Raw genomic sequence first — 16056 nt, forward strand, 5'->3', positions numbered from 1 at the left:
GAAATGTGATATGCAAAATAAAAAAAGGGCGAAATTAGACAGATATTATTTATCTTGACACCAAACCCACATTTAATTGTTTTGAGGATTTTTAAAGTTCCTGTTGAGCTCTAAAAGCAATTAGTGTAGAGAAAAATATCTCATTTTGAAGAAAAATATCTTAGTTTGGAGAAGAAGTTCACTTCATGCCTCTGCTATTTGACAGTTACAAATTTTGAAAACTATCATAGTTTTTTTTTTATCTGAAGACTGTAAAAAAATTTATATTAAAAGTTTGCGTGTGTTATCTGTAGGCTTTATTATATATTTCCATACAAAAAGTTCTTTCTATGGAAGCATTATATAGACCATATGACTAAATTTAGAGGTGTTTTTAAAATCATTTAATTTTGTCAGAACCATATTTATTATTTTGGAAAATAAAGTTGAAGCTTTTTAACAAAATTCAAATTTCATTAAAAAATCTCTTGGTATTTAGAATTGGTGACCATGTAAAGTTTAGAACCCCTTATTTTGAATTTGTCATTACTCTTGAACACAAAAAGATTTTATGATTATACTGTTATGAAGGTAACAACCACACAAGAGTAAAATAACAATCAATAGTTGAACAAAGCATTGAAGTGTAAAGCATCTAACAGTTGAGCTCAATTAAAAACAATTAAAACAAAGCGCATCTAATCAATCTAATATGATATAAATAGAGAAGAGGAATATGAAATAGAGATGGGAAGAAGATAAGAAGCTGGAGATGATATGGGTTCAAAAGGGAAAATATATTGTTGCAAAATGCTATTTTCTGTAATTTAAAAAAGTAATTTTTTATTAAAATCTGATCTTTATAAACTAAAGATCAGATTTTCAAAACTTGTGTTTAATTATCACAATTTGATGTCAACTTTATACTTTAATTAACACTTGAGATGACCTACAAATTACAATACTAAAATTACTTTTTTAATGCATGTGACAAATGTAAAAAATATTTCAATTAAAAATGCTGTCAGTAAATCATTGCAAGATTTCTTTTAACTTGCAGTTGTCAACTTTAAAAATCTAATTAAAAAGTTTTAATTAGATTTTAAATATTTTAATTAGATTTTAAACACAAAAACTTTTTGTACAAAATGGTGCATATTCGACTTAATTTCATTAGTTTACCAGTGGAATTCAACTTGACACATATTGTTCATATTGAAAAGAAATATTCTTGCCTCATTTCAACGATCAAAAATGTCACCAAGAAAAAACAAAATCTGGAGATATTTTCAAAAAACAAGTGGCGGTGCTGAATGCAAGGCGTGCAAAAAGTCTTTGAAAACAAAAGATGGAAACACAATCGGACTTCATCGTCACCTCGAAAAAAAATACAGTCAAGATTACGTTGAGTATTCTGAAAAAACTGACGACTCTCTTCTTCCTTCTCCTAAGAAGAAACAACAAACCATGGTCGAAATGCTTGAAACAAAGTCCAAATATGACAAAGACAATTCCATTCAAAAACAGTTTGACTCTGCAATGCAGGATTACTTTTGCACTGATCTGGCATCCTTTTCAGCAGTCGAAGGAAGAGGTTTTAAGAAATTATTTGACATTGCAAACCCTAAACTGAGCCTTCATCACAGAACAACATATTCAAGAAAGCTTTCAATTCGGTCAAGAGAAGTTCAAGCTGGAATGAAGAGCATAATAACGGAGATTACGCCAAATCTAAAAAGTGCTGCATTTACTTCTGACCTTTGGACTTCTAGAGCTCAGGACAGCTACATCTCTTGGACTTTTCATGCTGTTGACGAAAGTTGGAGACTACATCACTGGACACCCAATGTCCAACAGTTTCCAGGCAGACACACAGGTATCTTAATTGAAGGAAAGCTGGAAATTGATCAATTTATTGAGACGGATGGAAAAAATGGCTACGGTGTCTAGTATGCAAATAACTTGAAAAGCTGCATTAAGAAAAGATTTCCTCTTTGTCACACTGGAAACTTATTGAGTGCTGCAGCAAACTACTTAAATCCTGCTTTATAAGGACTTCACTTGAAGCTCTTCAAAAAATTTCAAACAACAAAAGAATGGTTAGCCTCACAGGTTAAGGATAATGTTGAGTGCCAACCTGTTGCCAGAGTCCTTTCAGCAGATTTGTTTCCTAATTCAAAACTGAAGCGCAAGTTAAACGTCAGACTTGAAACACAAGAGCCAACATCTGAACTGAATCCTATTTTGAGCGAAATGTGCCAGTATGAATATCTCCCTGATGCCAAAGAAGACTTTCCGATTCTTGATTGCTGAAAATTGCATTCAAATACATTGCCAGAACTCTCTTCATTAGCTAGACAAATTTTAGCTATTCCAGCAAGTTCAACTAAATCAGAGAGAGTTTTTAGCTCAGGTGGAAATGTTGTCCGATCATCCAGACACAACTTACACCCAGAAAAAGTAGAACAAATCATCTTAATCAGAGAAAACATTGTCTTGTTGGAAAAGTTTGGCAAAAAAATTCTGAATTAATATTTGAAAAAGTTGTTTACATTTGACAAATGTCATTTGTGTCTATTTGTCAAAACCATGTTTTTTTTTACTTGGATTTTAATAAATTTGTTTTTAAAAATTGTTAAATTTCTCGTCTCGTCTCGTTCTCGGTCTCACAAAAATTTGTTTAAATAGTAAAAAATAATCAAACCTAATTTAATTATTATTGTTAAAAGTTAATGCAAAACATATTGTCAATTGGTCTAATAATTCTAATATTGATAATATAGATTGTAGAGAATTTTGAAAAACCTGGATGGAAAAAAAGTGAATTTAAGATTTCAAAAAAAAGTAAATTTAAGATTCCAGCTCTATGACATGGCTCTAATCTTATTATCTCCTCTGATATCATCACTACATTCTGAGTATATCATCACTCCATTCTGAGGATATCATCACTACATTCTGAAGATATCATCACTCCATTTTGAGGATATCATCACTACATTCTGAGAATATCATCACTACATTCTGAGAACTTAGCAGAGCCAATAGCAATAAAATTTTCTCTTATATATCTCTTAAATTTCATGATCAAACCTTTCTTGACTTCTCAGAGAAATAAAACAATCCATTCTTAGACATCCAAATCACTCCAGCAGTGACAGTTTAAATAGTTTCTTATTTAAACTCTTGCAAAGCTTGTGGTCCTGACAATATATCTGTTATAGTCTTAAAATAGTATTTTCCAGAATTCTCTTCAATGCCCTCTAAACTTTCCTATTTTCTGAAAAATGGTATCCAAAAATTAAAAAACTGTAGACTTAATTAAAGATCTCTTAACGCTCAATCAGTCTTCTTAATACTATTAGCAAGGATTATTCAACTAACTTTTAATAATCGCACAGTGACTAATAAGTTTTATTGCACTGTGACTAATGAGTTTTAGCCCAAATAAAACTCAGCTGGCTGTTTCTTAAAAATTATAAATACGTAAAAAAAATTTTACGCTTCATGAATTAAGTTGTATTTAATAATAAATCACACTGAAAATTGAGCTAAATAATAAGCACACTGGAAAATAATAATAGAGCACACCGAAGCACATTAATAAAGCACATTAATAGAGCACACCGAAACACATTAATAAAGCACATTAATAGAGCACACCGAAACACATTAGTAAAGCACATTAATAGAGTACACTGAAACACATTAATAAAGCACATTAATAGAACACATTAAAAGAGCACATCGAAACACATTAACAGGGCACACTATTAAAATTTAGCTAAAGCATGTTGAAAATTGAGCTAAAGCATGTTTGTTGTATTTTTAAAAAACTTTAGATATGGTGTCAGCTAGATAAAACTCAATACATGCAACAATTTTGAAATTCTCCTTTGAAAACTGTCATCAGGTGTGTATCCAAGTTTATTGACAATTAAATTGAAAAGTGTGACATTGCAAAACGAAAGATTTCTTAAACTCTACAATACATTTTTCAAAAGATCATAGTTTTCACAGTAAGAAATAACAAGTAATAAGAATCAGTTTATGTTGGTTTTATCAAGCTATGAGAAACAGGTGCTTGCAGAGGAAACTTGGATCAACCATATTACTGAAAATAATTCAAGAATTATACAATTGCCTATTACTTAAAACATCTCTAAATATCAATAGTGCGAACCAACTCAATATTTGTAGTTTCATTAAAAAAAAAAACTTATAATATAAAATAAATAAATTTTAAAAATTATTTAGGGCATTTTTTTCTGTTTTAGAATTCTTTTTAAGTTAAGTTATGTTACAATATTTTGGTGCATTAAATAAAAACATATTTTTAATTAATCTGAAAAAATATTCAAGCATAGTAGTACTCATTTAGTCTTATTTGATTTGTTGTTGAAGTTTTATTAATTTTAATGTTGAAGTTTTATTTACAAGTTTTTGTTGTGGTGAATATTTTTTGTAATACATATTAAACACTAATACACAAGAGGCATCTCAAGGTACACATTAAATTTTTAATAACAAAATCCAAACAACTTATAGTTAATGTTTTTATTTGATTATTTTTTAGTTTTGTATTTCACTTTTCTGACTTGCATCCGCTCAGAAGAGATGAAATATTGTTTAAATATTATTGAATATGCTAATAACTCATGATGCTAATAACTCATGATGCTAATAATTCATATAGGTAATTTACCAAAACGTGTGAGGTTGCATGTTTTGATAAATAAGCATTATGTGAAATATCTGTCTTGTGTAACTAGCAGGCAGTAGTAGGTAAATCAGACTCGAAGAATCTATTTTATTTTATTTTTCATTCATTTTTTTGAAAACAGAGTAAGTAAACATCAGAAGTATAGTTATTTTAACTATTATTTGAAACAACTATAAAATTTATTCTCTTTTGATTTATTTAGGGGCAGTTTTGGTACTGCAGTGACCCATCGAAGTATACAGAAATGGATTGCCAGTAAGTCAATGGTTTCAATGATAAAAATAAGCCAATTTGAAAAACAAAATAATTAACAATTTAAGTAGAATTAATAGTTCAATTTTTTTATAATTTTATTGAATAAATTTTTTTTTTGTCTTTAGAGGAAGTTTTATTACATTTGAAAAGAGCAACTACAATACTCCAATTGTATTTTTTTTATTTTATGAACTTAGCATTTTTTTAAATTTAATTTTCTTATATTTATATATATATGTATATATATAAATATATATGTATATATATAAATATATATATATATATATATATATATATATATATATATATATATATATATATATATATATATATATATATACATATACACACACACACACATACCCAGGACAAAATTTGTATAGATTTTCTATTAAAAAAAATCAATAGTATATTCTATAGGCTTTTTAAACATATTGCCTATAGAAATTGAACTACAAAAAGTCTATAGAAGACTGTATAAAATTTCTATAGAAAGTCTATAGAAGTTTTTATTAAAAAAAACAATACTATTTTCTAAAGGCTTTAGAAACATATTACCTATTAAGTCTATAGAATATTTTCTAGAATCACAATGGAAAGTCTATAGAAGCTTCTATAGAAATTTTTGTAGATTTTTCTTTAAAAGTTTCTATAGACCATATTTTTCAAAATTGTAAAGGAAAAATTTTTTTAATAATTTCTATACAGATGGTCTATAGAATCGATGGAATATAGCAATTTTATATACTTTTTAGGATATTCTATAGACCATCTGTATATTTATATGAGGGATATTTTCTATAAGAAAAAAAAAGAAAAGAAAATGTGCATATATAAACTTTTACAACAAATGACTTTAAACATTAAATAATTAAAACAGTTATACAAAAATATGTATAATACACGTTCTTATAACATAAATTCACTCTTTTATGTTTTAAATCTTCTAAACTTTCAACGCGATGTTTAATTTTATTTTTATTGTTGGTCGTACATCCCTTTATGAAACTTTCAGTATCTGATAGGCACAAGCTAAAAATCCAAAAGAGTTCAAGTATTAATTTTTTTTGTTTATTAAAGAAATTTAAATGTATAATTAGTTACCAACAACACCATCAACAAGATCTTGACTATTTTTTGGTTTTGGTACTTTGTCAGACTGACCAAGTACCAAAACCAAAGCAAGTAACAAAGAACTATGCTCGAAGGGAAAATTTCATTTTCAAATAGAATTGTGCCTATCTGAAATCAGCTACCAATAAAATTTGCCAACGCCTCATCAGTTAATTGCTTTAAGAACTTTTATGATAAGCACTAAAAAGAAGAACCTACTTCTATATATATATATATATATATATATATATATATATATATATATATATATATATATATATATATATATATATATATATATATATATATATATATACATATATATATATATATATATATATATATATATATATATATATATATATATATATATATATATATATATATATATATATATATATATATATATAACTATTATATGTATAACTTTAAGGAAACCTGTAGCTCTTGTAGTTGTGCCCTTAAAATTTTATTCTCTTCTTACAGTATATCTAGGTTAATTTCTAAAACAACCTTATCAGCATTCTGAAATAACAACATAAAAAAATAATGAATTTAACAAAGTTAACTCATTAATTAAAAAAATTTTAAAACAAACACATAGTTAAAATTAGAAGTCAGTATTTATAATATACAATAAATATACTGTGTTTTTGATAGCTTTAATGTTTTCTTCAACACACAAATGTTTTCTTCAACGCACAAATGTTTTCTTCAACACACAAATGTTTTATTCAACACACAAATGTTTTATTCAACACACAAATGCTTTCTTCAACACACAAATGTTTTCTTCAACACACAAATGTTTTCTTCAACACACAAATGTTTTAATGTTTTCTTCAACACTGTTTTGATAGCTTTAATGTTTTCTTCAACACACAAATGTTTTGTTTTTGCACAATTTTTACAATTCATATTTGAATTATTTTCAAATAAAGATAAGCATTTAGTTTTTACAAAAACACATTTTTCAAAAACTTATTCAAAAATGTTCACATACAAAGTTACCTGATTTACCACAAAGTTCACATACAAAGTTCACATACAAAGTTACCATAATAAATTTTTATAGAAATTCACTATAATTAATTTTTATAGAAATGTACTACGATGAATTTCTATAGAAATTCACTATGAAAACAAATTTATAGGCTATAATAATTTTAGATATTCTAGCAGTCTATAGACAGTTTTATTTTCTATATAACTTTCACATAAATTAAAAAATTAGTCTAGAAAATCTATATAATTCAATTATTTCTGTACAAATTCTATAGAAAGAAAATTGTTTTATAGAAATTCTATAGAACTTTTTGTCCTGGGTATATATATATATATATATATATATATATATATATATATATACATATATGTATGTATGTTTTGATAAATTATTTTATCAATAATTTTAAATCATCTACTAAAGAAGGGAAATTTTTAGGAAATGGAACGAGATTGGTTGTTGTATGTTTTTAATTTTGAAAATATTGCTCAAGCACTCATTACTTTATTTACATCTTCAACTGGTGATGGTTGGTACATGTAAGTTTAATATGCTTTGAATTATTTATCATATTTTTTTATTATTTATGATTGTTTAATTTTTTTGCTTAGACATATGCAGCATGGCATTGATAGCACTTCTGATGGCAGAGGTCCCATTAAAAATAATAAAATATGGGTTTCCATTTACTTTCTTATGTTTGTTGTTGTTTTTTCATTTTTCTTTATCAATGTTTTTGTTGGTATGATCATTCTCACCTTTCAAGAGCAAGCTGCAGCTGAAAGTGGTTTTGAGTTTGATAGAAATACAGTAAATTTATTTAAAATTTTATATTTTTATTTTGTAATTAAACATGATTGACAAGTTTTATCTTAAATTAAAAAATCTCAGTTTGAAATTAAATAACAAGTCTTATAACTTTTAAATTTAAAATGTTTAACTAAAATAATCAAAGTAAAAGTTATATACTTACATTTATATATACAATATTTCAATATTAAAAAAAAGTAAACTAACAGAAGTAAGTAGCATTTTCGTTAAGTTTTAAAGGAAAAATAATTTTTTTGTTTATTTTTGTTTTATGAATGGACATCTTTTCATTTACATGAGTTTCTATTCTACATACATAAATTTGTTATTTATCCTTGTATGGAATACTGTTGTAAAGTTCTGAATTATCTGAAATAAGTCATCTCATGTAGAGATCTTATAGAGACAACTGAATAAGTGCAAATTTCTAAAGTGCAAACTTGCATAAATTTGAAACAGTAGAAAAAAACTGGCACAAGTGCAAACTGGCATAAGTGCACCAAAAGAGTTAGCAAACATTGGCATAAGTGCGAATCGGCATAAGTGTGAATCAGCATAATTTCAAAGCAGTTGTAAAAACTGGCATAAGTGCAAATCGGCATAAATGTGAACTTCGCAATTATGAAATTTTATTATATTAAAAATATACTCAGAGAACGAACACATATGAGATTGTTTTAGATTGGATAATCAAAACAAACAGCAATCAAACTCTAACAGTTATTAAACTAAATAATCAAAACAAAATTCAAAGCAAATTTTTTATTTTGGCAAAAAAATAAACTGCAAGCAAAGACTCATTCTAAATTCATACTGTGCTGCAGTAGGCTGCAATAACAGTTCCAAGAAAGGATTTCTAATTGTAAAAATCAGAAAACATTTTTAATAAAATGTTTTCCAAGAAATTAATAACTACTTATTAAGACTTCTGTACTTAAACAACTGAACTGGACTTACTTACTAAAACTAACTTTTTATGTAAAGTAATCATTAAAAAAAGATGCTGTACATTGTTACAACATAACAATGTATAATGTTTAATTAATTATTTTATCAGTTATGCTGATTAGTGGGAAAAACTAATCAGCATGACTGATAAAATAGTTGGTTTTTTCCAATTGATCAGCATCAAAGTGTACCTACATAAATGTACAGATAAATAAATAAATGTACTGATGAAAAAAAAGATGGCTCAGGAAAACTCAAGAAAACTTAAATTTAATGTGATTCCTACCATTTTTAACCATGTTACACCAAAACATAGACAATAAAATTCAGTTAAGTGCTTGCCAACATCAATAAAGCAAAAAAATATTTGTATAGAAAGTTAAGAAGTTATGGAAAATATTTTATTGGAAGTAAATAACAATGAATACCTGAATCACTTGCTACTTAATTCAAAATTTAATCGCTAAACCAGAGAAATTAGAAATAAAAGTCATTATTCAAAAAAAAATTGAATATTTTTCTAAGCAAGTGCTTTAGGGTTCTCTCCTTTTTTATGTTTACCTAATTAATTTAGTATAGGATTTTTGAGATTATCTGTAAATCACTTGCTTGCTCTTGAACTATATTCTTTTTTTTTTTTTAATAACTTACAACCTGCAAACTTACTGGGACTGAACAGATTTGGCAATTCTTTTTATATATAATACTGAACAGATTTGTATAACAGATTATAATACAGTACTGAACACATTTGGCAATAATTTTTACAAAAAAAAAAAAAAAGTGAAACCTAAAAAGAAAATTTAGGCCAAACTGACACCCAAAAGAAAGTATTCTGTTTTTAAAGCTTTTCATACACAAACACTCACATACACATAACTCTATTAAGAAAACATTATATTAGTTATGTTATTAATTTACTACATCTAAATTTAATTGTGGCTAAAGGTAAACCTTGTAAACCTTGGATGGTAATCCTTCTAGCGGCTGTGTAGCAGTATAAAATACTCAGTCCTTATTTGGAAATAGGTTAATGCTAGAAAGGGCATCCAAATATAAAATTCGCTATAACTCTTCCATAATGTTATATTTAAATTTAAAAATGACATCATGGAAATTTATCTAAATCACACAAGTGTGTAACCATAGAGATTAAATTTTATATATATGTGTATATGTTTAACATAGTTCATAAAAAGGTATCCAATGGTGAAAAGAGAATTAACAGTAGGGTTGTTTAATCAAACTGAGAGTTAAATAAAAGTTACAAAAAACATCTGTAATAGTTGCAGTATTATTTTTTATTACAGAAGTTTGAATTTGAAAGAAAAAAAAGAAAAGCTTTTATTATTGTAGTATTATTTTTCCAAATATAAAATTTGTTTTGAATAACCTAGTCAATAGTTTCTTTATAAATGCCGTTGGGTAGAACTTTTAGTAGCTTTTAGCTTCTTTGTAAACTCTTTTTAATGAAAACAGTTGTTATTATTATACACAGCAAATATTATATTATTATTATTAACATTAAAAATTTAAATATTTATTTAAGCCCCATCAAACATTTGATTGACACAGTTTAGGTACCACAGTTCTGCAATAACAACATAGAGCCAAAAAATGTGTAATTTTTTGAAAAAACTAATTTTTAGTACTAATTCTATAGGGTATGTGTAGGTGCATGTTTTATATCTATTTCATGGAGTATGTGTAGGTGAATGTTTTATATCTATTTCATGGAGTATGTGTTGGAGTATATTTTATATCTATTTCACGGGGTGCGTGTTGGTGGATGCTTTATATCTATTTCATCGGGTATGTGTAAGTGCATGTTTAATATCTATTTCATGGGGTATGTGAAGGTGCATGTTATATATCTATTTTATGGGGTATGTGCGGGTGCATGTTTTATATCTATTCCATGGGGTATGTTTTAGGTTTTTTTTATATCTATTACCATTAGTATTGTTTTATGTTGTTTTTTTTATATGCAGAAATATAATGAAAATATTTAGTTTTTTCTTCCATATTAGAAATAGCTTATATTGTATATTTTTGTCCTAATTAACTTAAAATAACAATAAAAGCATTTTTACTGTTAAGAACCATTTGTGGATTAGAATATTAATATGTAAATGACTCAATTATCAATTTATTATTACTTTTTAAAATACAATGTTATTACAACACAGAGATCTAAGGCTATAATAAAATTGTTGATTACTTTATAAACAAGTAAAAACATCGTTTCCTCAAACAAATTGTAAAAACATGTAAAATATATATATTTTTTTTATAATTCACCTCCCCAAAGCCGAGAAAGCCATTACAGATGAGGAGGCTACTTTTGGTTATAACCCTCTCTCAACTCTATAATTCCAAAACACGAACCTTGATGAACAAGGCCGCTGCTTTGAGAAACAAGTTGAGCGTGGTACTACCTGGGATGTGGTGGAAATCAAACTCAGAACCTCTTGCTTATGAAGCAAGCACTCTACCACTACACCACTACCTCATATTATTTATGTATATAAAAAAAAGTCTCTTTCTCTCTTTAGTTCTACACTAAACTTGTTTATCCAAACAAGAGAGTAGTCTTCATGTCTGTAGTAGCTTTTTCAACAGCCTTAGGGAGGTAAATAAGTAAAAAATAAAGCTGCTTATTTATATGAAAACTATTTTTTTAGAAAAATAGTTTAATTTTTGCAATGAAATCAAAACCAATGGAACGCTTTATGCCTGAGGATGTGAAAAGTTTACAGTACACTGCTTGGTCATTAATTGAATCTTATCCATGGGAAGTTGGTATAACATCATTGATTGTAATAAATGTTATCTCCCTGTTAATAGAGGTAAAATATTAAACAACATCATTGATTACATTGCATGTTATCTCCCTATTAGAGGTACAAGCATTAAGTCAACTAAACTTAAAGTTTTCAAAAATGCTACTGTTAACTTGCGTTTAATTTTTGGCTTAGTAAAAAATTTAATAAAATCAAAACTGTTTTATAAAAAGCATAGTTTCTTATTTAATTTAAATGTTGTAACATAATGTTTTGATTTGATTTCATTCATTTTTTATTTTTTTAAATAAGTTAATCTTTTAAAAAAGTTAAGACAATTATTTAAAAAAAAAAGTATTTGTGCTAGTTTTGTGTGTAAATCGGTTTTTATTAGAAATTTTTAGTCATATAAAGAAGATATATTTATATCAAAAAAGATGTTATATAATTAAAAAAAACATGTTATGTTGTAGTTTTATAAAAGAGCAAGTGAAAAATTGCATGTTATAACAGATTAGGTGCAAAGTAACATAGTAGTTGCAAAGTAACAGAATAAGTGGTAAGTAATAGAATGATGGCTAAGGTGTAGGTTAGGCTATGTGATTAGGGCCAGATTTACACCCTCATGGACACTAAGCTGAATCAATTTTTGGGTCACCCAAAAATGATTTGCCAATATTATTTGATGAACTTTTATGCTGTTGTTGTCATGTTAATGATAATTTTGTAAATAAAATGTGAAATGACAAGACACATTAAAAAATAGCATTTAACTAAAAAGTTTCTTTTACTGCTTTTATTGAGAAAATTTGTCAATTAGAGAATCTACTACTATGTCAATAGGTTTAGGTAAATCTGCGTTACTAGATAATATTGCCAAGTTATTATTATTATTATTTTTTTATCAGTTATTTATGTGCTCCAAAAAGTTGTAACTGTCTTATCACAGAGCACTGCAAAATAGCCTTTAACCAGAAAGTTCACATTTCTTTCCTTGCCAATGATGGATAAATGACCAGAGACAGCTCTGAACCACAGATCTCTAATTCTGAAGCCAGAATTGTAACCACTATGTCTAGACTGCCTAATTATTCAAAAAATTTTGGTTCATAGTTGACCATAAAAAACTGCCTAATTATTCAAAAAATTTTGGTTCATGGTTGACCATAAAAAACTTTTGGTCAGTTTTGAAAGACTTCTTTCACCAGAACAAAACATAAAAAGTTTCTTAAAATTGTCTGAATATTTGGTTATGTTTATGTAGGTAAGTTACATGTTTTTTTCTTTGATTAGCTTAAATGTAAATAAATGTGTTTCAGCTGGTTCTTTTACTTTTTATTAATTTATAGATTTGAATTTATAGATTATAGATTTATAGAATTTATGGATGCATTTTACCTTCAGTTGTAGCTTTTCAGAGTCTAAATATAATTTGCAAGAGAATAACTTATGTCTAATGTTGTTTTTAAATCTTGCAAAGCTTTTGAAACTAAGTTTATTCTTTCTAGAATTGTGTTTCAAAACTCTGTTTGAATAGCAAATTAAAGCTCTTTCATTTTTGGCAAAATATTTTGTGCCAAAGTTCAAAAGAGTAAAGCTAATTTTTAAAATTATTTTCTTTAGTATTATCAAAAGTAATCTCAAAATATTTTTCCATCACAACTATATAACATTTACTAAATCAGATCTTGCACGCTATCTAGTTTTCGAAAGTGGTTTGACCAAATATGATGAATATTTTTTTAGAACTTTCCATTTTTATTGACGATGAGAAATAATTGTAAATTTAGTGAACAATACCAGAACAGTTTATGGGTTCTAGACAAACTCCTGAAAATCAAGTTTAAAGAGTATCCAGCACAAGGCAAAGATTTTTCAAGTCTGTTTTTTTCTAAAATTTCTATTTGCATACAATTATATTTTCCGGACATATTAAATGTGTTTTGTATGATAAATACTACAATCTGAGTGGTTTACTCAAATTTTATTCAAAAAATTCATAGTAACTTTGACTATGTTTTCACCATTGTGACTTTAAGATTTTATGAATTGCAAGAATCGTTCTATTAGTTTGTATGATTTTTCATGCAATCAATTCAAGAAATTCATAAAAGTTTTCGTTGCTCCTTTCTCCAAATAATTTGTTAGAACCAAAGTTTTTGCTATTTTTTTTCCAACTAAATAACAAATCATACCATTTAAAATCATTCTTTAATGTTGTTGTTCTTTTTTAATTTCTTCTTTAAAATTTATGTTTAATGTTTTGTGACTTCTTTGGATTAAAAAAGCCATCAAGGCTTCTCTGTGTTCAGATGAGTTTTCATAGCTTTTCAATAAAATAACTGCATTTGTCCAGCCTTTTAATCCAGTTGTAGCAAGACAAAAATTAGAAATCTTCAGATGTTTTCATATGAAACAGAAAATGTTTCCTTTTGCTGGCAAGTATATCAACCACTCATGGTTGTAACTTTCACTGTTTGATTTATATGCTGTGAAAAACAATTTCCAAGATAATTTTTATACATCTGTTTTGATTCTTAAAAATCAATGTTTATTTGCTAAACATATTTTGGTTCTTGTAAAATTCAAAATGAAAAATTGTCTTTGGAGAGAGTTTCTCATAAACCAATTTCATTATTTCTGTTGATGTTCAAGTCACATTGTTCAACAAATGTTTTAGAAACTTCTGGATGCTGAATTATGGATCTTGAATAATATTTTCAGATGCTAACTGTTCTAGTTTAATGAGTTTAAATTAAGAATAAAATTTTTCAATCCATATTGGAGACCCCAAAATTGTGGGGCCCTAGGCCACAACCTAGTTGGCCTATAGGTAAATCCTGCACTGTATGTGACAAGTGATATATTTTATGTGATGTTGTGTGGTGTGTGGATTATAATTAAAACTATGATTTTGTATACAGTATTGAAATAGAATATAAAGTACATTTCCCATTATTCCTAAAAATGTTATTTTAAAATATTTATAATATTAACATTGAAAGTATTTTGAATTTCTAGACTTTTTTAATTTTTTTAGTACAACAATGAACCATTGAGATTCAATAATATCATGAATACCGTCAGTATAGTGTTTTCTTTTATGTTTGTCTTTGAATTTGCTGTCAAGTTTTTTGCACTGGGTTGGGTAAAATATTTTAATTTTTGAAGTTTTTTATTTTATTTTATAGTTTTAGTTCAATGCTTTATTATAAATTATCATCAATTCAATTATTATCATATGTATTATGCATACAATTTTATTCAACTTCCAGCTTTTTTTAGAATTATTTCAAAGATTTTTGGAATGTATTTGATATGTTAATAGTCCTTGGTGGGATTTTAGATTTTGTTTTTAAAACATACTTTGTAAGTTGTTTTTTTTTAAGTTTTTTTTAAAGAATTTTTGCTTTCCAGTTTTTCTAAACTATTTACAAAAACGTTAACTTCAAATGTTTTTCAAATTATAAATTATAAATGTTGCAATAAATATTTTTTTGTAACTCTTTCTTCACTTGCTTTGTGACTGTTTTATTTTTGTTTTGTTTTTTTAATTTTAGGGTATTGAGTCATTTTTAGAGTATTGTGTCTTTTTATTAGTGACTTCAATTCTTTACTTTTAAACATCTTCATTAAAATAAAAAATGCTTTACAAATTATAGATTTACTGTTGTTTATCTTGTTTTATCAATATTTTTTTAAATGCAATTTCTTTGTAACCTATATATCACTGAATGTTTTTCTTATTTACAAAAATAAAATGATTTTCATTAACTGTTACAGTTTTCATTATTTTCAACTTATGTATTTCTTGGTTGACACTGAACATTTCTGCATTTATTTTTTTTTGCCATTATTTTTACTTTTTTTTTTTTTTTCAATTCTTGGATGATTTTGATTATTTTCATTTCTTATTTTTGTTCTTAATGACAAACAATGAATAATTGATGTATAATGAATAAATGACAATAATTAATCATAACAATAAGTTCAATATTTAAGATTTTATTTTTTTGTTTACTTGCCATTATTTGTTTATTACAAATTTTTTTTTATTTTAGTTTTTATATTTTTTATTAAAATCCTGATATATTGTATTATACTTTTTATATTATAGCTAGTTTTTACATTACATAAAATTTTAATCATAGCCTCAGGCACCCTTTGATCCAAGCATATTGCGATTGTTTCGTGCTTTGAGATTGATCAAATTACTTCGCAGAAGTCATTCATTAAGAATTTTGCTGTGGACATTTTTAAAGTCATTTAGAGTAATTACTTTTTTAATTATTTTTAGTATTTGAGAAAAACTTTTTAGTAATTATATAATAATGAAACTTTCTTAAACTTTGTCTTGATATGCTTTAAAAAATTTATTTTAAATTTGTTTCTTAATTATTACGTAATTTGGATTGTAGGTTTTGTCACACACCTAAATT

The 16056-nt window shown here is 26.2% G+C and overlaps 1 protein-coding gene across 1 annotated transcript in view; it reads left to right on the forward strand.

Moving 5' to 3' along the window:
* LOC101237421 (voltage-dependent P/Q-type calcium channel subunit alpha-1A) overlaps positions 1-16056 on the forward strand; it is a 171320-nt gene that overhangs the window by 101548 nt on the left and 53716 nt on the right. The window contains exons 24-31 of the mRNA XM_065799704.1: positions 4905-4957; positions 5083-5128; positions 7515-7615; positions 7688-7886; positions 11519-11683; positions 14658-14765; positions 14903-14986; positions 15769-15888. Of these exons, the coding sequence (XP_065655776.1) occupies positions 4905-4957; positions 5083-5128; positions 7515-7615; positions 7688-7886; positions 11519-11683; positions 14658-14765; positions 14903-14986; positions 15769-15888 (876 nt within the window). The remainder of the gene's footprint in view (positions 1-4904; positions 4958-5082; positions 5129-7514; positions 7616-7687; positions 7887-11518; positions 11684-14657; positions 14766-14902; positions 14987-15768; positions 15889-16056) is intronic.

The sequence above is a fragment of the Hydra vulgaris genome, chromosome 06, assembly GCF_038396675.1.
Source record: "Hydra vulgaris chromosome 06, alternate assembly HydraT2T_AEP".
In the NCBI taxonomy this organism is placed as follows: domain Eukaryota; kingdom Metazoa; phylum Cnidaria; class Hydrozoa; order Anthoathecata; family Hydridae; genus Hydra; species Hydra vulgaris.